General features: G+C 37.8%; 2 protein-coding genes across 3 annotated transcripts in view; both read left to right on the top strand.

Annotated features, from left to right (window-relative positions):
• Positions 1–18,002, top strand: part of LOC139454362 (protein phosphatase 1 regulatory subunit 12A-like) — a 40,440-nt gene extending 22,438 nt beyond the window's left edge. For both annotated transcript variants that reach the window (XM_071236006.1, XM_071236007.1), the window contains exons 9-14: positions 6,833–7,077; positions 9,047–9,175; positions 10,283–10,381; positions 11,582–11,725; positions 12,550–12,639; positions 13,700–18,002. In XM_071236006.1, the coding sequence (XP_071092107.1) occupies positions 6,833–7,077; positions 9,047–9,175; positions 10,283–10,381; positions 11,582–11,725; positions 12,550–12,639; positions 13,700–13,879 (887 nt within the window). In that variant the 3' untranslated portion in view covers positions 13,880–18,002. The remainder of the gene's footprint in view (positions 1–6,832; positions 7,078–9,046; positions 9,176–10,282; positions 10,382–11,581; positions 11,726–12,549; positions 12,640–13,699) is intronic.
• Positions 18,003–19,060: 1,058 nt separating this feature from the next.
• LOC139454360 (peptidyl-prolyl cis-trans isomerase B-like) lies at positions 19,061–25,921 on the top strand. Its single transcript, XM_071236005.1, has 4 exons — positions 19,061–19,283; positions 21,726–21,927; positions 23,383–23,502; positions 24,447–25,921. Exons 1-4 carry the CDS (start codon positions 19,227–19,229, stop codon positions 24,668–24,670), a joined length of 603 nt encoding a protein of 200 aa, XP_071092106.1. The 5' UTR covers positions 19,061–19,226; the 3' UTR covers positions 24,671–25,921.
• The last annotated feature ends 217 nt before the right edge of the window (positions 25,922–26,138 follow it).

Raw genomic sequence — 26,138 nt, 5'->3', positions numbered from 1 at the left:
TTAATATATCTGTTGATTTGCCAACACCATACAAATTTTCAACAGTTCTGTATTATATTTAGTATTCAACAATAAGTCTTTAATGGGGACATCCAGAGCTGGAGGGACAGTGTTTTCTTTGGGTTTCAAGGAGTCAAAAATTTGTGTACAGGTTAAGTCACACATGTTGCTTCAAATGATGAAGATTTCTGTAAGGTAACTCTCTTCTCATTCAACTTTGATCGTAAAACAACCTGATTTGTGTTGAAAGACATGAACAAACTGATTAATATGTGTGCCTTACACAATTTACACACCTTAGCTAATTTTCATCTGAACACATGTTACATTTACATATACACACATATGTACAGTTACACGTGTGCAAAATTACTTACGTGTGTAAATGTTGTCCATGTGAACGGGGCATAAGATGCATATGACCAGCCCAGTTATACATGACTTTTTGGGTTATCAGATATATCAGAAACTATGCTACAATGTCACTATACATCAGAGTCACGCCATTTTAAACTAACTCTTGGAAATGAAAACAAAATATGACCAGCAAGCACCATCTCCAGAAACAACACAAGGTGTGGTTGGTTTATTCGGTAGTCGAAATAATGAGATGCATGATCAGGGTTCCTCATAAGGTTTCGAAGTCAAAGTTTTCAGACTAAATCCTCATGTTAACTTGCCTTTTAGCTGACATCATGACTCGTCTGCATAGAAATATCAAAACATCAAACTTTGTCACATTTCACTTGAGACGACTAATATGATCAGGTTGTCAGGCTTGCTGCCTTTGGTTGATGTATGTCATCATATCCCAGTTATGTACATTGGTGCTCATGATCTCAATCAATGTATTGTCTGGTCCAGAATCGATTATTTATGGACTGCCATCATATAGCTGGATAGCCGCGAATAGCTGGAATATTGCTGATGCGGCTTAAAGCACTATTTACTCACTCACTCATATAGATGGAATATTGCCAGTGTGGCATGTAGCAAAAAATATATAAACTTAACCTTCTAGCAATGAATAATGTACAAGGGAACTCCTAAAAAGCTTGAAATTCTACTATCCTTTACCATTGGACAAACTGAATCAGGTTAGCAGGCTAGTGCCAAGTCTCATCTCTGCGGTTTAAAGAGAGCCAACCTATAAGAATCAATACCATCAATACAGAATCATTGTTCAAGAAACACCAGTAAACACAGGCAGTACAGCACTTTGTTCACAATGTCCTTGGCCCTGTTCCACAAGGCATTCTTAGCACTATGGCTTTCATGTCTATTTTAAGTATTTAGGTATGCTAGTGTTGATACTTGTAGTGCTAAGATCAGTTTGTGTAATGGGACCAGCATGGAAACTATAATATCCGGTCAGGCCTTCATGAGATCACATGCATCTTATTAACAAATATACATTCATCTTTGTTGGGTCTCCTGCATATTACCATGATAACAGTAAACTTTGTTTACAACGAACATGCTAATAACGAACTGACGGATATAGCGAACTGTTTTTTGTCCACGTTGTCCCGGCTATTTGCTGTATATATGATGTATATATGCTTATTACGAACAACGGTTGTGACAGCCTAACATTAGTGGTCCCTTTGAGTTTGTTTTATCGTAGTTTACTGTAGAAAATATATGATAGCACTAAGCCACAGGAAAGATATTTTATTGAAACCAATATTGTCGAAAGGTGAAGAAAATGTACCAAAAGAAGTTAGGAAGACTTTAGATATCAAGTGGTTGATAATATGTTTGGAAACATTCCAGAATATCCAATATTGTTTTTCATGTTTTATCGATGTCTGTTTATCATTTTACTGTTACGTACAAATGTGGTTTGATTATGTGTATTAGTACAGTGTGAAATAGTTAAAATATAACTGTGAAAAAGATGAATGAAACTGCATACGGTACTTTCAATATTTGGCCCAAAAACTGTCACTGATAACGGTAAAATCTGATGAAGCAGCATCAGAAATTATCTTCTCAAACGAACTGGTATTGCCAATGATGCAATTAAATACAAACTCAAGATGGATTGTCGGTTTAAAAAGGCAACATGATTATTGATTAATAATTAACTGTGAATGATAACTGAAAAATCTTAAATCCTCTTCCAGTATCCATGGTAACGTTTATTTAATAGTATTTTATGTACTGGTAATAAATCTAAATGCATCTGCTATATCTACCGGGAAAAGTAACAGGTCTTGAAACATGTCTGCTTCCAGACTTTGGATGCTTTGTAACTTGATAATCACACAATTCCATTAAATAAACTTCGGTTACTGGAAATGGAAAGTTAATCAATCACCGATTTCATACTTGATACATTTGTTGAGAACAGAACTCAAACAACATCAATAAAATCAATTCACGGAACAGCACCTGGTATTACATAGAACATATGACACCACATATATATGCGTTGGGCTTTGGAGATTGGTTTAATACGTCATATTGACCAACTTTCAATATGTGTAACATTGATCATATGAATAGTGTGCTTAATGCATTATCAACTGCTAGTCGTGTGTGCATTGGGATAGAATTCTCTTTTAGACTAAACACTTGCCATGGTGAGGCCTATGTTGGTTAATAAGAACTTCTATCTTATTTTCGGAGGGGGGGGTGGGGGGTGGGGTCCCATTGATGATGTGCGTGCGTGTTGATGATATTAATCTGTGGTTGGTGCTAATGCCTCAGAAACTCCTAAAGCCTGTTCAGTAGTTTCAATATCTCCACACATCTCAAGGACATTCAAGTGGACTACTGTTGATAACTAGGTTAGGTCACTGCGACCTTATACATTAATAGGTTGGTAAGAGGTTTATGTGAAGTAAGTATTGGATAGTAATGGTTTGATGTTCAAGCAAACATATTTCTGTGTGCATGTTGTGTAATGACAATTTAACAAAGTAGGTCAAGTTGACCTATTTTCATTCTTCAAAGAGTCAGCTTTTTTCATGAATAACACCTAGTTTCTTTGTCATGTCAATCATATAAACAAGTCCATGTGAAGCAACTGTGAGTCATCAATAGACATCAATCTTGTGGTTCTCTTCAGTGTTGAGAAAATATGGCCATGGTGCATTGATGGTAATATGGAGGAGTATTAAAAAGTATATATATGGGTTAATTATTCATGCATTTCTTCCTGAAGATTACATTGTTTTTCCTACCCTGAGTTGCCCATTGGATGATTACAGGAACATCTCCAAATCATAGAGAGACGTTTTCTTGATAACTGGGTACCATATTTCCTCTAATAAGCACTGTCTCTAATAGGCAACTGTCTCTGATAAGAGCCATGTAGTTTGTTGGCTAACACCCCGCACAGTGTTTTGGTTACAATTTCATATTACTATGTTCGCGTTCACTCCATGTCTTGAAATATATTCTGGGACAAGAACATATAATTCTATTGCATGTCAGTTTATTAGTGATTAGCTAATGCAACACCATAAATATGGCACCGGGTGTCTAATTACCGTCAAGCCTCCATTACCCACCACATTTGGAAGCGTGTTCAAAGAATATAAGCTTGGTGGTTATTAGAGTAAAATGTGGTGTATCTGATTCCTTAATATGGGATTGTGCTTGTCAGGGAGATTCGCCACGAACAGTATTAACAGGTTCACTGTATTATTCCGTTATTGTGCCATAACTCGAGCCATTCCAGTTAATTGATTTCATCAATGATTGATTGGTTTCAGTTTCCTGACAAAGAATGTTTATTTCTTTACTGCACAGAGACAGTAATAATGGTATAATGTACTTCAGTTCACATATAATGCTTACAAAAACAATTATAGGCATTGTTTATTACAAGTAGTGGTACAGAAACTTATGAATATCTGTGATTTTTATTTTTATTTTTTTTCCTTCAATTATTTAAGTTAATTTTTAATTAGTTTCTTGGAGAACATAATATTAATAAAATTGAATAAAGGAAAGGTTGATTACATTGTTTCAAGGCCTGTTGCATGGTGTTAGCAGTGATAGGAACAACCAGTTTTAGGGCTCTAGTACTTGATAACATGTAGCAAAACCCACACAAAGGGCAAATTTCTACTCGTCCTAAGGATACCTTAACTATTGGGCAGTTTGGCAAGGACTATAGGACTTGTGCCAATTTCTAATGCTGGTTAGTGTTTCAGATTAATGTAAAAACTGTAAATTATCATATATGTCATGTGCTCTTCTATTTTTAATTTTTATTATTATTAACATGAATTATCAATTGTTTTTTGAACCAATGATCATGAGGATTAATCTTGAAATTTCAACCAAACACTAGCCATGTTGAGCTAGGACGTAGTGATACGAGAATGCTGCTGTCACAATGTGAACCCTACCTGGCATGAAGACTTCTCATTAGTGCATAAGGAATGGCATTATAACTATATGTAGCCAGCTATACCACCTCTACTCAAGACTGTCTGCCTCCTTCATATCAGCAGAGAGACAGGTTTCAGTAGGTGTTGCTCCATTTCTTGAGCTTCTTTTATTAAAACCATTGAACATTTGGTGTCGTTTTGCTGCCAGAGTTAGACACAGCATCTTCTCTGCTAGTTTCGTGAGTTGTGCAAATCTGGAAGGACTTTTGCTGCTTTCTTTGCCAATAAGGTTATGTTACATGATTGTCAGTCTGAACTGTGGACAATTTGGCTGTAAGCCATGTTGTCTACTTCTGTAAAATTCAACTATGAATGGTAAGGTGTATGTTCGGTTTATTTTTGTTGTTAGTTGTACACTTTTATTTTTTTGGGTCTGAATATCGAGGAGATTGATTCAAGCATTTCTTAATTTCAGTTGTATGTGGATATAGTTAGTGTTTCGTTTAACTCCATCTTTCCATCTTTTCATCTAGTGATGTAGTGAATAAGACCCATTTGGATGATGTGTTCAAAGTTCAACTATTCCGATCGAGCAGAAATAAATGATCCATTTTGATTTTTTGACTTCCTTTCAATATACTTACAGTTGCATATATAGTCCTAACCACAATCGACCCGTGAAGATTCGGGGTAGTATAGGTCTTCAGCAACCCATTCTTGCCGTAAAAGGCGACAGTGCTTGTCGTAAGAGGCGACTAACGGGATCGGGTGGTCAGGCTCGCTGACTTGGTTGATGCACATCATCATATCCCAGTTGCATGGATCGATGCTCATGATGTCAGTCACTGGATTGTCTGGTCCAGACTAAATTAATTACAGACCGCTGTCATATAGCTGGAATATTGCTGAATGCGGCGTTAAACAACATGAAACAAACAAACAGAATCACCATAATTTGGATAGGTTTTTTTCAAATCTGTTATTTTATCACTTTCATTAATGTCAGTTTCCATCCAAGTAATCAATTTTATTTTCCATTATTATGTATACAAAAGACAAGGTTTCAAGGCCTACAGCTTTTGCAAACTTTCTTTGTAGAATTGTTTTCTTACATTGCAGTGTAGTTTAATATCAGAGATGCAGAGCTCCAGATAAGCTTTTGGTGCTGTGGGTATTTTACCCATGCATTTTAAAATCATTGGGTATCAGTAATTCTACCTGCGTATTCAAATTTCTGTTACCCACTAGTTTTTACATATGTGGGTATTTAAGTTAAATATTTAAAAACACTATTCATCTAGTCCCTGCAAACTGGTGTCATGTGGGTTCGAGAGCTTTATAGGACTCAAAAATACCACGATACTTCCACAAGAAAGTGTGATGGCAAATGATCATGATATAACTGTCATCGTGGAGTTCGGCAAGGTTGACGGAATGCCCCTTTATAACTTCAAAATAAGTTGCTGATTTGCTAATCGAATACGCAGGGTTACTTCACAATATGTTGATGATACGCACAAGTTCTATTTTTGTAGCGTATCTATAATGTTCGTTGCGTATTTGATACGCTTGGATTATATTTTACTGTGTATTTCTGCATTTCTGATGCGTATTTCACGCAGATACGCAGCTTATCTAGAGCTCTGGAGATGTGAACACACAATGTCTTCAAATGTAACAAATGTAATATTTGGGATAACACTTTCTTAGTAAAGTACACATTCAAGTACTTTTTGGCATTGTGTGTTCATAGTTTGGGGCCACAGGAGCCGTGCCAATTTACACTTGTCCGAGGGCTACACAAAGTATGTGATCTAGACTACAAGTTGTCAGGCTTTCATTTTTGTTGAAGCCTCGATGGCTGAATGGGTTAGATCACTGACATTGTGTCCTGGCAATTATGTGCTTCACTCTGGCAGTGTGGGTTCAAATCCTGGATGGGACTCGACCCAAAAAGTACTTAATTCAGTACTTTACTAAGAAAGTGTTATGCTAAATATAACAATTAATTCATTTGAGAGTTGTTACTGTTACAAGGTAGACACAATTTTATGGATAACAACTTTGCTTTTTACAGTATTAAAGAAGTTGTTATTCATAAAATTGTGTCTACCTTATCACCCATCAACTTTTAAGTAATGCCTACCCAACAAGTTGTTACTGTTAAGTTTATGATTATTTTACTAAGAAAGAATGTTCTAAACTCTTCTACTCTCATTCAGGATCAATTGCTTTTTCAAACCAATGATTTTTCTTATAGTGTTAACCAATTCCCAACACTAGAATTTGACATGCGCCTACTGCTAGGACAGCTAACTGCCACCTTGACAGGTGTGGGTTGTCTGAATGTAATAGACACAGCTACCTGATGCTTTAACATTTCACAACCCAGTCAAAGCAGTCTGGGTGGGAAGTTGAAAATCAGGATGAACAGGTGGAATTAAGCAGTGGGGAGATCATAGATGATGCTGTTTCTGTTGCAGGCGGCCCAGAACCTGTTCCCACTAACAATTCTCAACATGACAATGGCAGCTCTATCCGGTCACAAAGAGGCGAGGAAATAGACTATATGAATATACATCCTCGTAAGCGGAAATTACGGCCAAAGCCAGACACTCAACAACCAGGTGAAGCTCAACTGTCTGCGCCCATCCCTATCCCACCACCAGCTACATCCTACGAGAAACCACCAAACCCATTTGAGCTCTACTTGAACATCAGGAAACAGGTAAGGTCACCACTGCAGCATTTGTAAAGTGTTGTGATGCTGTGACACAAGTGTTTAGGTGGTCAGTCGTGCTGTTGAGGTCTCAGGCACACGAGTACCCAGATACATGTGTGTGCATTTGCAACCAGCCTTTTCTGAAATTAAGCATCAAAGCAGTGTTCAGACTTCAGCATCAAAGCAGTGTTTGAAATTAAGCATCAAACAGTGTTTGAAATTAAGCATCAAACAGTGATTGAAATTAAGCATCATCGCAATGTGCGAAATTAAGCATCAAAGCAGTGTTTGAAATTAAGCATCAAAGCAGTGTTCGAAATTAAGCATCAAAGCAGTGTTCGAAATTAAGCATCAAAGCAGTGTTTGAAATTAAGCATCAAAGCAGTGTTCAAAAATTAAGCACCAAAGCAGTGTTCGAAATTAAGCATCAAAGCAGTGTTCGAAATTAAGCATCATCGCAGTGTGCGAAATTAAGCATCAAAGCAGTGTTCGAAATTAAGCATCAAAGCAGTGTTTGAAATTAAGCATCAAAGCAGTGTTTGAAATTAAGCATCAAGCAGTGTTTGAAATTAAGCATCAAAGCAGTGTTCAAAAATTAAGCACCAAAGCAGTGTTCGAAATTAAGCATCAAAGCAGTGTTCGAAATTAAGCATCATCGCAGTGTGCGAAATTAAGCATCAAAGCAGTGTTCGAAATTAAGCATCAAAGCAGTGTTTGAAATTAAGCATCAAAGCAGTGTTTGAAATTAAGCATCAAGCAGTGTTTGAAATTAAGCATCAAAGCAGTGTTTGAAATTAAGCATCAAACCAGTGTTCGAAATTAAGCATCAAACCAGTGTTCAAAATTAAGCATCAAAGCAGTGTTCAAAATTAAGCATCAAACCAGTGTTCGAAATAAAGCATCAAAGAAGTGTTTGAAATTAAGCATCATCGCAGTGTTTGAAATTAAGCATCAAAGCAGTGTTTGAAATTAAGCATCAAACCAGTGTTCGAAATTAAGCATCAAACCAGTGTTCAAAATTAAGCATCAAACCAGTGTTCGAAATTAAGCATCAAACCAGTGTTCAAAATTAAGCATCAAAGCAGTGTTCAAAATTAAGCATCAAACCAGTGTTCGAAATAAAGCATCAAAGAAGTGTTTGAAATTAAGCATCATCGCAGTGTTTGAAATTAAGCATCAAAGCAGTGTTTGAAATTAAGCATCAAACCAGTGTTCGAAATTAAGCATCAAACCAGTGTTCAAAATTAAGCATCAAACCAGTGTTCGAAATAAAGCATCATGGCAGTGTTCGAAATTAAGCATCAAACCAGTGTTCGAAATTAAGCATCAAAGAAGTGTTTGAAATTAAGCATCAAAGCAGTGTTTTGAAATAAAGCATCATAGTAGTGTTCGAAATCAAGCATCATCGCAGTGTTCGAAATTAAGCACCAAAGCAGTGTTCGAAATTAAGCATCAAAGCAGTGTTCGAAATTAAGCAGCATCGCAGTGTTCGAAATTAAGCATGAAAGCAGTGTTCGAAATTAAGCATCAAGCAGTGTTTGAAATTAAGCATCAAGCAGTGTTTGAAATTAAGCATCAAACCAGTGTTCGAAATTAAGCCTCAAGCAGTGTTTGAAATTAAGCTTCAAAGCAGTGTTAAAAAATAGGCAACAAAGCAGTGTTTGAAATTAAGCTTGGTCCTAGGGGCCTTGACGTTGGCACCAATCGTATTTGAATCTAAGGACCCCTAAATCAGTAACGTTTAACATTATAGCAGTGGCAAGGGCCTGTTTTTCATGGCTAAAATCCAACACTGATGAAAGTCAAGGGATCAAAACCCTAATATCAAAGTTTGAAGATTTATTGGGTCCTTGGATTCATCTACTATAGCAGTAAACCGCAAGGAATACAAAACTAGAGGATGTATAGATGATTTGTTTCTTTCTGTAGCATTATTCTGTGAGTGACATGCTAACCATCCACCTTCCTTCTGTAGATTGCCAGCAAGCAGCAGTCACTTAGTGCAGTACATCCAAAGGCTCCCAGTGGCTTCAAGGACTACCTCATGGTCAACTGTACCTATGTCCTACAAGGCAATGCTACCAGTACTCTCTCTGTGCCAATGGTAGGTCTACTTCTGAATGACTGGATAATTGTCCACAGCGGAGTTAAACCCAAGTCACTCACTCACTCACTCTTCTTTTGAATAGTTTTCCCAATGTGGATTCCAGGTCAATATGAGTCAACAGTATGTCATGCTTAACAGTTTGTTTTAGTTTATTTATAATGCAATATTTCAGTTATGTTGTGGTAGCTTGTGAATAATTGAATGGTGCTAGGGTATACAAGTGCTTAATAGTATGAGCAAGTTAAATAGGTCATCCCACATTGCTAGGTCACGATGACACATAGTCACAGAGCCTAACAAGCAATTCCAAGTGTTAGATAGCTTTACAACAAGCAGAAGGCACTGGGAACCTATTCTGAATTGGAATTGCCATTCACATCCTCAAAGACAAAATATATATGTATATATTTTGTCTATTACATGTATCAGAAACCTCATGTTTGAGGAAAATACTCTTAAATAGTGTCATATGTATGTTATTGCTAAAAAACTTGATGATTTACCCTTTATCACACAAATGTTTATATACTACTCAAAAGAAGTTAAAGAACATCCGATTCTTTCATATTACTATAGTTAATCCATGTTAGCATGGGCGGTCGGGTAGCCTAGTGGTTAAAGCGTTCGCTCGTCACGCCGAAGACCTGGGTTCGATTCCCGACATGGGTACAATGTGTGAAGCCCATTTCTGGTGTCCCCCGCCGTGATATTGCTGGAATATTGCTAAAAGCAGCGTAAAACCATACTCACTCACTCACCATCTTAGCATGTGAGATAAACTATAGTAATATGAAAGAATTGGGTGTACTTTAACTTCTTTTGAGTAGTATATATTGAATTTTGCCCACTCTTGTCGTTGCCTGCGTCCTAATTGTGTTTATTGGTTTGACCTTAATGCAATGTTAAACAAAACATCTTGTTAAGTGGTAGTAGTAGTGACATTGTTGACAAAGCATCTGACTAAGTGTTATGTTTGAATTTCATTTATCTCCCCCTTATAAGTGCTGGAATGTGCTGTGGCTGACTAAGTGCTGTGTTTGTGTCTGTTATATGATAGTAGTTTTGTTCAGAGAGCGGCTGAAGCAATTCCTGTTTGTTTTGCAGTTGTCGCCCCCTCAGTCTGTGGAGGGACCCATGCGGGAGCTGTTCCAGGAGCAGGAGAAGGCTCGGTACAACCTCCGACTGCAGCACCTCATAGAGAGGGTCAGTAGTCTGCTAGAAGGAGCACAACAATAATTATAGCACTGTAACATTGGTCACAGAGTGATAGGTCGGTGGTTCAATCCCCTTGGTGATCTGTAACCAAAAGAGGGGTGGTCGGGTAGCCTTGTGGTTAAAGCGTTCGCTTGTCATGCCGAAGACCCTGGTAAGATTCCCAACATGGGTACAATGTGTGAAGCCCATTTCTGGTGTGCCCCGCTGTGATATTGCTGGAATATTGCTAAAAGCGGCAGAAAAACAATACTCACTCACTCACTCACTCACTGTAACCAAAAGATGTTAAAAGATGGTACTTGTTACGCTGCTTGGCACTTGAAGTTAAGGGTAAGAAAAACTGGTCTGATTGGGGTTTCTATGTTCAACTGTGGCATGGTATCTCAGTGGGCTAGCACTATAAAACTGACATAATTCTAGACTAGTACAAGCAGCCACAGACAATCGGGCATCAATGTCGCAAGTGCAATAGTCTCGGAATGCCACATTAAACGCAATTTTATTTCACCTCGCCTCACTGCACCCACAACATTGATTTGGAGAACAAATTGCTTTCTGTGCCATAAATACTTTGCTTAACGAAGCAATTTTTGCAACAGATATTACTAGGGGTTGAGGGTAATGCTACTTGGGGCATCACTCAACATGAAACACCCATATGTGTTCACTTGTCATGCCGAAGATCCGGGTTCGATTCCCCACGTGGGTACATTGTGTGAAGCCCATTTCTGGTGTCCCCCCACAGTGATATTGCTGGAATATTGCTAAGAGCAGCGTAAAACCTCACTCACTCACTCAATGACTCATGTATCATTCCCCAGAGAGTTACAGTGTAAGAAGCCAATTCTTGATGTCAATTGCCATGTATTCCTTTAATATTAATAAAACAGACATAAACCATTCTCACTCACTCACAGACTCAGCCGGTTGACTGTTAAATATATTTACATCATTCGGCACCTTTATCCACAAGTCTGAAGCTTGTGTATAGTAAAATATGGCTTAGCTTTTTATAGTCTAAATATTTAATGTCCTGAAATCAACTGAAAAAGAATGCCATGAGATAAATTTGGGCTAATGATGCAACATCAGTAAATATACATTAGTCTCGCATTTTGGAAGATATAGTAATAGTAACCTTATAGAAATGAGAATTGTCACTGTATGATGGGGTGTTGTTTATTTCAGGAAAAGCTGATGCTGTCTATAGAGCAGGAGATTCTGAGGGAGCACGGGAGGGCAGCAAGGGCATTAGCCAATCAGAGTCTGCCTCTCTCAGTGTGTACCATTCTCAAGGATGAAGAAATCTACAACATGCAGGAGTTGGAACAGGTGGGTGGGCAGGGTGGCCTAATGTAAGCAACACTGAGCAGTGAGGTCGTGGCGCAGGTTTGAACACCCCGTGGAAGTGGTCAGGGGAAGGGAGGATATTGGCAGCTCTGCATGTATTGCTACACCTATGAAGACCCGGGGTAGAATAGGTCTTCAGCAACCCATGCTTGCTGTAAGAAGCGACTATGCTTGTTGTAAGAGACGACTAATGGGATCGGGTGGTCTGGCTCGCTGACTTCATTGATGCATGTCATCATATCCCGACTGAGTGGATCAATGCTTATGATGTCAATCACTGGGTTATCTGGTTCAGACTTAATTATTTACAGACCACAGTCATATAGTTGGAATGTTGCAGAGTGCGGTGTTAAACAAACAAACAAAAGCATGTATTTCTAAGCATGCTGAACGCTGTTTGAAATTATGCATAAACTTTATGGGTCCTTGTTAATGTCCTAGTGTTTAAAACTGACAATTAAGGGGTCCTTATATTTGAATACCACAGCAGCAACCTCATAGACCCCAGGATCATGCTTAATTTGGAACACTGCTGAATGTCACTGCGTAACATGTAACAGATGATAGTAGTCAGAGAATGGGGTAACAATGGGTAGTGTATTCAGTCGCATTACTATCCCAGGGTGCAGATTGTCTAGACTAGGGGTCAGTTTGTGTAATGTTAAAGGTATCCTGAGGACAGAATTTCAGGCCTGACGGGGTGTCGCTACTCAGGCTAGTAAACATTTCAGGTTAAGTTGCTGTTTATCACATTAAGTCCTCAAAACTGGCTCCTCATTGTCAATGTCTCACCCTTTGCATTCCAGGCTGAGGATAAGCATGTTAGGTCCAGGTACAATGGCAGGCAGTTTATATCCTGGATTCAAGATGTTGGGGACAAGTATGACAAGATAAAGGTAAGAGGTCACGTTCTCATTTCTAAAAGGCAGTCTGAATGTTCTGATGGTTAGTGCAACTCAAGAACTTAAGCACTTATCAAAGGTCAAACATGTATAATGAACCGCAGAGCAAATGCCACTTCATGGAAATAGTTCATGAAAGTTTTCCACTGAAATATCAATGCATGTTTTGGAGGTATCTCATTTTTGACATTAGTCTGTATCCATATTTAATGTTAACGGCCAAAATTCACTTGTGTTTCCTTGTGCCAAGTACCTGATAAACAGCACCCAATGCGTGGATTCAACATTCTTGCATCGATACTAGCACCATTGCAAGACTTACGAAAAATCAGAGAAACCTTACTTTAGGACGACTGCATGAATTATTTTCATGACATGATGTTTCTTTTGCAGTTCATATATATATATATGCATACAATGCTTTGAGGATAGGGATACAGCTCTATGTATGCTCTATGTTAAGCATACTCTTGGTGTATCTTTTTGTCAAGCATCAAGCTCAGAATTTTCAGCTGTCATTACATAAAACTGGTCAGCAGTAGAAACTAATATTCGTAGTCCACTAGTCCATATAATGATTAAATAGCAAAACTCTTAAAAATAGCAAATTTCTACTAGTCCTTATGATACCATAACTATTGGGCAGTTTGGCAAGGACTACAGGACAAGTGCCAATTTCTAATGCTGGCTAGTATGAATGCAGCAGAGAAAGACTTGACTCTTAAACACTAAGACAATGAGCAAACTATGCACTATTTATAGAAAAATAAGATAGTAGTTGTTTCTATTAATGGTTAATATTACCGTACTTTCTTGAGTATAGTGCACACTTTTTAAAAAAAAAACAGTTGTGTAGAAGGGGATGCGCATTATACACGAATTAATGAGTTATTTTATTAATTTTATTCAAAATTCCTTTTAATATTGTTTTAATTAATTTCGGCGAAATCGTGTGTGAAGCGATCGGAAGATGCATTTTTTTTAGTATATGCAATATCCCATCAGTTATTTTGTAGCAGTACTGTTATAATCTGGAAATTCTTGACCTTTGCAGGAGTTCCTTTTGATGCGACACCACCATGAAGCAGAGTCCCTGTTTGCCGTTCAGAAGATGGACTGGGAATGGCGCTTGAAGGCGTGTGGACTTTGTGATTTCAATACAACACCCGTTATAGACGATTTACATGTACCCATGGTGCATGTAAATGACGAATTTGAGTTATTACCAACGTAGAATCCACAGGAGTGAGCAATCGTAATTGCTTGCATGAACGAAAAGGCTAACCAGCAGTAACGACTGGTCTCTTCAGCTCAAAGTGAAGGAACACAGGTTTTCCTCATGTAATGATGTGCTGCTGCAGCCACAGTTGACATAGGAAATGGTTTAATGCTCTAAGCAGATGATTCTACCTTGCTGAATTCTGATTGGTCAGTATTTGTGCTCTGCAAGTCGTGCTGAATTATCATTGAGTGACAGATCCTTACAGCTTTGCTATGATGGCCACAAGGAAAGAATCCAGTGTCATTTTCCCGCCAATTTGACAAGCATCAAGCCTGATAGGATTACCATAGCATCGTTCTGAGATTTGCCATCACAAAATGCCGCTGTTGAAGCTTGTGGAAATCTGTAGATGTGCTGCATCTGTGCCCAGTCCAACCTGGACACAGGTCTCCAAGAGGATTAGTGCTATTTGAGAAGGGGAAAGTGCCTTGGGTGGATGTCACGGAGGTGCTGATTGGATCAGTTTCCCTTGGGTCAGTGTGACAGATATACTGATTGGATCAGTTTCCCTTAAACTGATTGGGTCAGTGTCGATATTCTGTGCTCGTCAAGAATGTGGTCCTTCGTCCCAGAGAAAGGGCATATTGTGTAGTTATACGTAAACAGGAATTTCACTACTTGTATTTTGAAATGTTTCAAGTCATCACTTGGTCCTATGGTTCTTTTTTTGGATAAAATAATTTCAAATCGGTTCCATTTCAGCAATATTAAAGTAGACTTACATTAAACCTATTCTGCACAATATTATGGTTATAACGTACTCCATGAAGGATGGCTCAGAAAGATCTTGTAACAACGGAGACAGCACATGTCTTGTTCACTGTAACTTGTTGTCTAGTATTACTGAAATAATCTGATGACCTGATTGTGCTGTTACAACCGACATCACTCAAGAACTCTGTAACAACGTCACAGCGAAACGTGTAGCTGGATGATATCACCCATGAGAGGAGACAACATAGGACTTGAATTACCTCACTCAACATATCTCTCATGTTATAGACTCCCATTGATCGCCATTGTGAAATAGCATTGCTGACTAGCATGCTAGAACTCAGATATACATATATACATAAGTATACATAGGTATGTAACATGGAGTATGTATTGCATTGCCATGTCTCATGGGGACCTACTGATAAGGTTCTCAATGGGATTGCTCGTGTCCAATGACGAAGCAGTATATACGTACCCACATGTATTTTAAGTTGTACATATGTTTTGCCTATAGTGTGAGCAACGTGGTGTAAAATTGTACATATGAAAAATATTAGGTATTTTATGATGTTTGACATTGATTCACTTGTCGTGAGTGAACTGCGGGGAGTCAGTCCCAACAATCACTTCAAAGCTTCGTCTTTCTGGATATTGTAGCTCTGTGTACAAGCACAGCTTACAGTCCTTATACAAAAGTCAGACAGATATTTTTGACGGGTAGGATTTTGGGGGGACGTGTGTAGGCTTTATCTCAGCATTCTAAATCAAACATTTTTTTAGAATATTGGTTGTTGTTTTCATAGTGAGTGTATGAATTCAAACTTACAATTTGAGATTTTCGAAATTTCAAACTAATTCCTATTTGTTATGAGGTGTTACGGTATAGAATCCTATACTGTTCTAGGTTCTCAGCAAAGTACTGCATTGTTTCAGTATTGTTTGAAAGTGCTAGGATTGTCATTCTTTGGGCTACTTCATCTCTCAGTTCTGTTCGCTTTCATCTCTTTCAACTATGTTCTCTGTACTTCCATCACACAAACATCAACAAGCACCTGTTCCTAACTCTCACCATGCATAAATGTTTTAAGAGATCAATGCAGATATGTCCCGATTTGGAGTACAGTCAATTGGATATCAGTACTCAAAAGGACCACAGAATTTTACAATTCACAGGATCAGTGGGGCACAGGTGGCCCAGTCATCTAAGGTGTTCAAATTCATATGCAGAGTCCAAAACCTACCGTTGTGGGTTCAAATCCAGGATCGCACCAATTATGTTTCTGTTATGTTTGTGCACCGTCAGATGTCACTTGGGCATGTCCTCCCACATTAAGTTGACATGCTGTGATGTAACTGGAATACAGTTAAATGTTACACCAACTCACCCACAGGAGCAGTAATGTTAAACAAGACTTTCGATTACATTTGTGTTCATTATAGAAGGCTATTTGCTAAATCAGAGCTTACAACATCTGAAGTTGAATTTGCTTCAGTGACTCCAACCATGGAATATTAAGTTATTGGTATATCAAAGATATATTGCTTAGCAGATTATTGCTTGGTTCTGTTACTTTTGATCTTTAAATACAGAGAATAAATACTAGGTAGGAATGGTATGTAGGAAATTCTTTCAATATGTTGTGTATGCAGAATTTTGTATACTGAAACATTTTGAAACGCCTAGTGGATTTTGACTCTTGATAAGTAACAAATGACCGGAAATTTATGTCCAAGCATGACAATGTGAATGAGGATTCAAACTCAGACAACATTGTTGCAATGTTGCATGCCTTCAGCCCTCACTACCACATACCAATTTTTTTGTTTTCTGTCAGTTCGCTTGAAAAATATTTCCCAAATTCCACTTCCCGTTTTCATAGTGTGTCAGTATATATTTACAAACATACTTTCGAATTTAAATGGGTTGATATGTTCAAACCAGATATAAATGCAACCTTTGTTATGGTGATGAGGTGACTAGGACAGTCATCAAGCAGTGCTGTCATAAATAGGATTTTTGTGTTTGGCATATATTCTGAATATGTCAACATTACACACAGTATTGCACCAAGGTTCTGGGTTCCAAGGTACCATATTCTTCCAAACAGAGGACTTCAAAACAGTATGGGTTTCTCAGTTATTTTTAATTTCAGCGGTGAGGTAGCCTTGTGATTAAAGTGTTCGCTTGTCACACCTAAGAACCGGGTTCGATTCCCCACATGGGTAAAATGTGTTAGACATTTCTGGTGTCCCTGACGTCATATTGCTGGAATGTTGCTAAAAGTGGTTTAAAACCAAACTCGGTCACAATTTTCAAATTTCACATTTACAAGTGGGTTACTATAAGTTTTCTTCCTTCCCTAATAAAACAGGTAATTCTCAGAATTAGTGTTGGCAGAATTGCCCATATCCACAGCATCTGTAGAAATTAAGTCAATTCTTCGAACATAAAAATCAACTTTAAAATTCTCCAAGCTAAGTAAATTCCATTATTATTATATGATGCAATATATCATTTCTAGGTCAATGGTGTGGAGAACTTGGAACCCAACAGCCTTGTTGCATCTGTGTCATCATATCTACTTAATCATGTTTGTAACTGATACAAACTAGTTTTGATTCAAGATAATTTCAAATCCATTTTTGATATGTGATGCCAATACAGAAAACATGCTTCCAGTCTTCATATTGTCTGTCTGTCAGTCAGTCTGTCTGCCTGTCCATCCGTCAGTCTTGCTCTCTCTTTCTTCTTCTCTTGGTACCAGTATAGCTTTGATCAGCCCGGACTAACTCGTAGTATTTGTTCCATTACTAGGCCATAATAAATTACCCCTGATCATCCACACATATTTTCCATATTGAACCTCGTTTGAATATTTGCTGTGATTTTTTTGCAAGGTGTCATGCTATAAGCTTCAAAGCTTGCTTTATGAATGATAGGTCTATCATGGTAACTAAATTTGTGAATCCTAGAAGGAGCAGTACACACGATTTACTAATTGCTTTTAAGGATTAGTAATCTTTGGAAGATGTTATGAGTTTGTTTGGGGCTATCTGTTTTTGATTTGTTGAAAGAATACAATTCTATCTTTGCCCTCTCTGTTCTCACAATTTAGTGTTTGGATGAAACGGTATTTATCATGGCCTGATTATCATTCTCAGTTTTGAGTTGTAAAGCCATTGTCATTTGTAAGTGTAGATTATGAATGTGTTACTGGTTATTTGTTCAGTTCTGGATGTTTACTGTCCGTTGTTAGCATGGTTAGTACGATGTCCGTGGCCTGCTTGGATCCATCTTGGTACATACATGGAAATTGTCAAACATTGCCTATGCCCGTGTTCAAATAAATGTGTAAGTAAATGAATATCAGCTGTTTGTTTTTATTTCAACCTAGGGGGGGCACGGGTGGCCGAAGCGTGTAAGGTGCCAGAATTTGCTGTGCAGAGTTGTATCCCTCATGGGCATCAGAAACCTATGGTTGTGGGTTTGAATCCCGGGTTTGACCCGATTTTATTATCAGCACCATACTCATGCTTGCGGGTTCCACCAAAGTAGTACCGGTAAATGTCCAAGACCTACATCACATTAAGCTTTCCTCCCCCATTAAGTGGACACACTGTAATATAACTGGAATACTGTTCAATACTGGAATACTGTTTATGTTTTTTGTAAGATTCAAAGACCTAGACACCTGGTTTGAAGAACCATGTAAGACAGAGTGAATCTTGAAAACTCAAAACACTGGGCACATATTTCAGTTACCACAATTCCAATTCCAGGAAACAATATCTGATTTTGTGTCATATTTAATTCAGAAGCAATGCACTGAATCATGAGTGAGTGAATCTTGCTCATGAGTGTACTTTGACAGCAATGGTCCAGGGTATCGATCATAATAATATGGAGATATGATATCCACTGGGTAATAGACAGCACTCATAAGTAGTGATCACAACCAAAAAACGAATATTAGATTAAACATGTGCATGTTACTTTACTAATTGTTTTCCCTTTATTTAAACCAAAATAATGGTCAAAGGCAAGGAGTAAAGAATTGCACATGTGTTGAGAAAATTCCACTTGCTCTCCACAACATATATTGGTATTTCATAGCCATGTAAAAGTACATCTTTTTTCACTGGAACAAAATCGATTTCATTTTTCATATAAACCAATATTCCTAATGCCTATTCAGACTTTATACTAATACTGCAAACTATTATTTAGTCCACAACAATCTCAACACAGTCAAGGCTATGGCAATTGTGAGCGCTTACATAGACATGTTATATATAAGAACATAAATAGAAAATATCAAAACAAAAAGTGCCTGTTATCGTGTCATATGCTTTTGAGTACAATTGTAAGTAGCACACCACTCAGTTAAGAGCAGTGACCCAATTGTAACTGAAACGGAGACACCCCCCTCCACGTGTGCACGAGTTGCCAACTGGAATTTCCTGTTGTTTAGACGCCGCTCTTCCGTTTGGGGGAGGGACAAAGGAGTCAGAAGCTGAGTACGAAACTAACACTCAGGGGAACAGCTCCAGTGGCCGACGTGGCAAACGAGAGAGGTGAATTATGGAAAGTGTATCCGTCCTTGCTGTTGCCGCTCTCAGCGTAATTGCTGTTTGCCAGGTAAGTTTACATCGCATATCCAAGTTTGCGTAAGTATGAATGTTGAAATATCCGGGAATTCCAATAAAGCAGAACGTAGACAAACATCCCCTCCGGGTCTCGTGATCAGGGTCAAAGGTCGTGAACTTTGGGTTATCGATCATATCTCGTCTGATTGCTGCACAAGCAGACGATTTATTTGCCTTGGGTTTATTTGCTGTCCAATAACAGAAGTTGCTTAATAAATTTTCCAAACGTGCTGTTGAAGGAGTTTGTATTGGCTATTGGTTTTCACGTGTAATGGGACGCCTTATCAAAAGTGTTTGTTAATGAAAGTGGGAATTAGGTAAAACACAATTTGTTTGGATTTGCTACTCCTCTGTAACACGTCGCTGTATGAGTTTTTTTTGATTGCATATCAAACTTATTTCAGTCTAACTTACTTTATTTCCAGAAATATTGTTTCTCTTTCTAGGGGTTAGAGAAAAAATAAAAGCGAAATCCCATTTCAATCTGGTAGCGTCTGTAGGCCTACTATATATACTTTTAGTTCCTTTAACGCGAGCAAACTGGTTTTCTTTGAACTCTGCAGTACGGCATTCCTCTGCCCAGGTCTGCCCAGTCGGTAGATCTAATTGACAGCAGGTGATTTATTGTTACCAGCTGGCTCTAGCTGGGCTAGCAGACAACATTTATGACTATTCTAAGATGCATTGAAAAAACAATTAAACGTTTTCTTATATGCACCGGAACCTTATTAGTATCACTTTATCAAGCCTCTGTTATAATTGCAAAATAATACAAATTAAATTTTTGAAAGTTGCATTATCCTGAAGAATTAAGAATTGTATTAAATAATTCCAATCTTAGAAATAATCTCCCTAATCTCTGTACCTCTCTCTATGTTTAATGTGAACAAATAAAATAAAATAAAACTTTGATTTGTAATAATTTGAAGGTATAATAATGACAGTAATGTCAGAATAATAATTATATTACTAATCCTAAACTGAAGTCATCATCTACACTATACATTCAATGAAGACTATAAACATTTTAACCTTTTATACGTTCACAGAAGTTAGATCAACAGTTAAAATTTTAAGTTTAAGATAGCCAATGATATTATTCAATCAAACTTCTATCATACTACATTATGGAATTCAATGTCCAAAGTAAGGTGTTTATTGACACATTTTAGGCCAGGTGTCAACCCTGGCATCCATTTGGTGACTCGTTATTGCAATAACTTCATGATTTACTATATTCATGGAATTCAGGACCAAAGGCATGGTGGAATTGAGGGAATAAGCATAGACTTGCTAAATAATATATGATAATCATAATGGTGCTGACAAATCTAGAAACATAATCGGGGTGAACCGGGATTCGAACCCACAATCATAGGTTTCTGGCGTGCCCAAGGGACGCAACTCTGCACAGCGAATCGTGGCGCCTTAGACGACCGGGCAACCCGTGCCCCCAGATCCAGGTAGAATAGGTCTTCAGCAGCAACCTATGCTTGCCGTAAGGGGCAACTAACGGGATCGAGTTGTCAGACTCACTGTCTTGGTTGATGCATGGCATCGTATCCCAATTATGTGGATCGATCCTCTGATATCAATCACAGGAGTGTCTGGTCCAGACTTGACTATTTACAGACTGCTGTCTCCATATTGTTTGAGGGTGTGACCAAAGGACCAGGAATGTATTATATGCCTTTAGGCCAGACTATTTTTCAAACATCAAATGTGCAGACATCAAAACTTTCAAATGTAAAAAAACTCATTTACTGTTAGTCTCAATATGAATAAATTATTTTAGATAATATACTTACAACATGTTGAAAATGTATCTTCAAACCTCCTCCTCCCCATTTTCCTACCTGCTCAACCTCCATATAGGAGCAGAGTTCGTCAATGGGGACAAATTTCCCAACAACTATGCAAGTTGAGAAATAAAATTTTACACATTGATGTTACTAGTCACTATCTCAAATGGGTTATGGCCCTTGCTCCTTTGCAACTTAGTGCATACTGCGTAAAATGGGGAGGAAATCTCTGAAACCATTGAAGTTACACATAAATGAAAGTTTGCGTGCTTATCTAAGAGATACTTGTCAAGACTGAGTTTTGAAAATTGGTGCCACTAAGTATTAATTGCAGAGAAGGGGCCTTTTGTGTGTATTAATTTCACTTTTTTATGATTTTTTTTTTATATTTACTATTAACTTCCATATTATTCACTATTATATGAACAAACAAAATTCTTATGAGCCCCATGGGGTTTGGGGGGGGATGGGGTGGGATAGTGATAATGTTGTTTTCTTGTTCTGTTCAGTAAATAAATATGTACTGAAGAACATGTACAGAATGTTCAAAATTTGAGATAAAATGTCCATTATACCAAAAATCTTGATGAAAGTTGATGAACTGATGATTGAGTTACGTCTTCTCTCTTCAGGCTGGCGACACAACAGTTACCAATAAGGTTTACTTCGATGTCAAAATCGGGGATAATCCAGCTGGCCGCATTGTGATTGGCCTGTTTGGAGAAACCGTTCCAAGAACAGTTGATAACTTTGTTACCTTGGCAACTGGCTCCAGGGGATTTGGCTATTCTGGCAGCATCTTCCACAGAGTCATCAAGAACTTCATGATTCAAGGTTTGTTGGGGTTGATAAAACATTTGGTCAAAGTGAAAAAATCAGATTTAAGTGAAAAACAATGGATAATGACACCTGGAAGTGAGCCAAATACGGAATTCAAGAAATATTGTGCATGATTAGCAAATAACATAAGAGCTGTGATGAATTACACATTATTACTTGCCCGTGAAGAGATGACCCGTTTAATAAACATACAGCTTTATTACACATTGTGCAATACCAAAACGCGTGCTTATGTACTCTCGGAACACGTTTCGCTCGTCAGATACCACAACTATTCACTCGTTTCATAAAATTGGTATTACACGGGAGCTCGTTTAGTATTCTATATTTATATGTCCTGATTGATACTACAAGTTGTAGCGGGATCACTCGGGGTACATTGGGGGTTTATGTGTTCTGTGTTAGGTTTTATACCGCAAGCTGGAGGCGAATGGTATAAAACCTAACGGGGATGCATAAAAGCCCTTGTAGCCAGAGTGATCCTGCTACAATGAATTTACCTTACCTACGTGTTTTAATATATCATTGTAAAAGAATTCTAACAAATTCAAAATTGATAGAAAACAGTTGTTCGATTGAGATGAGGTTAGCTTGCCCTATGTCACATGACTTCGATTGACTCCGGCTTGCGACTTTTTACTTTGAAGTGGGGTATTAGGGATTGTCTCCCCCTTTTAGAAATCCATGTGCAGCCTAACTTGCACGTTTTGTCGCATAAAAGATTCATTTCCCCGCTGAGAAAATTTATTCCCCTCCAAGGCAGACTACACAGTATTTTATCACGATCACGTGGATCAATCAGATCTCATCATTCTGACATGGAGGTATTATAATACAATATATACAGGGGAACGTGTGGTCTAGCCGTCTAAGGCGCCACAATTTGGTATGCAGAGTTGCATCCTTTGGGCACGCCAAGATTGTCAGCACCAGACCCATGCTCATGTGTTTCTTCATAGTGGTAAACGTCTGAAGCCTGCATCACTTAGGGTTTTCCTCCCACAAACTGACATGCAGTGATATAAATGGAATATTGTTCAAAGGGGCGTTAAACAATATTCACTATGACATATACAATCACGAGTTATGGCAAACCATTTGTATTCATCTTTGATACATAGATGTTCATAAAGCATATCTGTCAAGAAAAAGATCACGTTGAGAGGTCTAGCTAGGGGACATTAAAGTGTATGCAAACATGTTACAGTACATGTTTTTCTTAAACACTTATCAAAGACAGTCCATGCTATTGCTGTCGCAGTTGATTCTGATCTCTGATTCATTGGCCATTCTGAATGTGCATTTTCACAAGTAAAACTTTAGGTCACTATGAGAAATTATAGAGAAATTGCATTCAACAGTAACATGGTTTAAGTAAGGGAAATCACTTGATTCTGTTAATTTCTTCATTTACACAGCTTGAAGATAATGTCCCATTGTGTGTTGCAGGTGGAGATTTTGTGAATGGTGACGGAACTGGAAGCAGAAGTATCTATGGAGATAATTTTGATGATGAAAACTTCACGCTGCATCACTATGGTGCAGGGTGGGTCAGCATGGCCAATTCAGGTTGGTATACATGCCTAATGCAGTCTATTGAAGAATCTTTAGGAGTGGTCATTTGGAGAGTAAACCATCAACAGTTCTGTCTGTGAAAGGCTGATTTGTGTCTGATTATGGTTACCATCCAGAGATGCCAATCATTAAGATTTGGGCCAATCATTACAATTTGGGCCGATCATTACTATTTGGGCCGATTATTACTATTTGGGCCGATCATTACTGTTTGGGCCGATCATTACGATTTGGGCCGATCATTACTATTTGGGCCGATCATTACGATTTTTTGGCCAATCATTACTATTTGGGCCGATCATTACTACTTGGGCCGATCATTACCATTCTAGACGATAATTACCACTTGGGCGGATCATTACAATTTGGGTGGATCATTACGATTTGGGCAGATCATTACAATTTCGGCCGATTATTAACATTTGGGCCAGTCATTACTACTTGGGCAGATCACTACCGTTTGAACCAACTTGAAATCAAATAGATTAAGTGAACTATTGAATTAAATCACTGGTACTTTAAACTAAGTTTGGCATTTGTGAAGGCACTGTCATATACAACAAATAAGCAATTATTTTTAGCTTGTGATAGGAAGGTTGACAAATTTGGACAAATTTAAATATTATGCAAAAGGTTATTTGTTTTCATCAAAACCATACATTCAGCTTAAAATGACTTGTTTAAAGTTACTAATGTAAGATGGCAGTTATCACAGGTATAAATAATTACCTCAGGGAGGGATTGGTGTCTCTGCTTCATGTTGCTTAGGGGCGCTGGGGTAGCCTAGTGGTTAAAGCATTCGCTCGTAACACTGAAGGCCCATGTTTTATTCCATGGGTTCAATTTGTAAAGCATCTTGCCATGATATTGCTGGAATATTGCTAAAACTTGTGTAAAACCCACTCACTCACTCATGTCAATAATTGTTTCCCTTTAAGGCGTTAACACCAACGGCTGCCAGTTTTTCATCTCGACAGTGCCTACTCCATGGCTGAATGGGCACCATGTTGTGTTTGGCAAGGTCATTGAAGGTATGAATGTTGTGAGGGCCATCGGGGACACACCAACTGATGCATACGACAAGCCCACCGAAGATGTCACAATTACCGAGAGTGGAGAACTACCTATGACAGATGGAACATTTGATGTAGACAAAGTGTAGAGACTAGTTATATCACGTAATCCATCCATTACTGCCTATGCAAGATGTCTGCGTGTTACTGTATGTGTGGATGATGCATATATATTTGGTGTGTGTGCTGTGGTGAAGGGATGCTATGCTTTCAAGAGTTGTCTCCCTTATGTACTCCTTTCTTCTCACAAGATAAAATGACATTTACATTTCTCAGGCTGGAGTCTTTTTGTTTTTTATTTATAAATTCAATTCCTTTTATCAACAAGTAGACATATTTACTGTTCAAGTGTCAGTTGCATAGCTGTTTTTAAGATTGACATATTATTTTCAATTGAATCGAAAAACCAGCATGCAAACTATATGAATCCTCATGAACCATTTTATCATCGTTTATGGAAGAGAAAATGCATAAGACAGCAACTGAAGTAATAAAGTGACTATTTTTTCAATTCATCGAGTAATGAACGCCAAGATATATTCCTCATAAATTGATCAACTGATGGAAATTACATGGAATATGTTTACTCCATCCATGTAGATTGTACAAGGGACGACGGAACACTGTATTACGTTTCTGTTATTGGGGAAGATTAAGGAAAGTCTTCCTCTGACACTGCCATATGAATGTGCCAACAATTGTAACCCACCAAACAATTGTGCCAAACATTGTCTCGTAAGTTGTGCTGAACCAATGCTGTTATGAATGTTATCACACATATATACGCGGCAATGATATTGTGACTGTTATCACACATATATATATCAGCCAGTAATATAATGACTGTTATCACATTTGACCATGCATTTATTTCTTATGCATTAACATAATTTTAGTGTAATAATTGTCATTTGGTTTCCAATGAGTACATGCTACATGTAATCCATATCTTTTAGAAATAAATGATCTACTGCTGAAATATTTCGAATAATTAATAATTCATTCAAGTATTATGGATCTGGTAGAAATTAAGGATGTTGCTCCTAACTGAAATTGCATTTTATTTTTCAGTGCTGGTTTATCTAAGATCACAGAAACTAAAAGTGTGACCTCTTGTTGGTATATTAAACCAGTATTACTCTACAGCCAATACTGAAATACAATGTTATATGTCAAATAAAATGTGCTATTTTTTACAATGAACATGCATTGTTGCATCATAGTCAATAAATTATGTATGCATTCAATAAAATCATACAATAACAAAATGTTGATATGTTACTGCAATCTCTCTTCAACTCTTTGAAGTCTGTTTTCTTTTTAGAATATTCAAATTTAAGTTCGTGTCAAATAATCACAAATATGTATGAACAATAAATATGTTTCAGTTGATTTGTTTTTCTATGCTGGGAGTTTATGACAATATCCTAAATGGATTTTACTGCTTTTCCACACTTCGAGAATATGCCAGGGTATTCTGATGACTTGAGTTATTCGATGTGGCTTTGTACTGTGTTATGTATTATTCCAGCTACATCATGAGGGATACACAAACAG

This window comes from Haliotis cracherodii, unplaced genomic scaffold (genome assembly GCF_022045235.1).
Source record: "Haliotis cracherodii isolate W230 unplaced genomic scaffold, xgHalCrac1.p SCAF_10, whole genome shotgun sequence".
Taxonomy (NCBI): Eukaryota; Metazoa; Mollusca; class Gastropoda; order Lepetellida; family Haliotidae; genus Haliotis; species Haliotis cracherodii.
The sequence above is the reverse complement of the archived record's forward strand: the minus strand, read 5'-3'. Positions and strand labels throughout refer to the sequence as shown.

Excerpts from the sequence above, each read along its gene's own strand:
- LOC139454360 (XM_071236005.1), top strand. The coding sequence starts at position 19,227 with ATGGAAAGTGTATCCGTCCTTGCTGTTGCCGCTCTCAGCGTAATTGCT. Across the intron at positions 21,928-23,382 it reads CAAGAACTTCATGATTCAAG|GTGGAGATTTTGTGAATGGT; the intron begins GTTTGTTGGGGT and ends TGTGTGTTGCAG. Across the intron at positions 23,503-24,446 it reads GGTCAGCATGGCCAATTCAG|GCGTTAACACCAACGGCTGC; the intron begins GTTGGTATACAT and ends TTTCCCTTTAAG.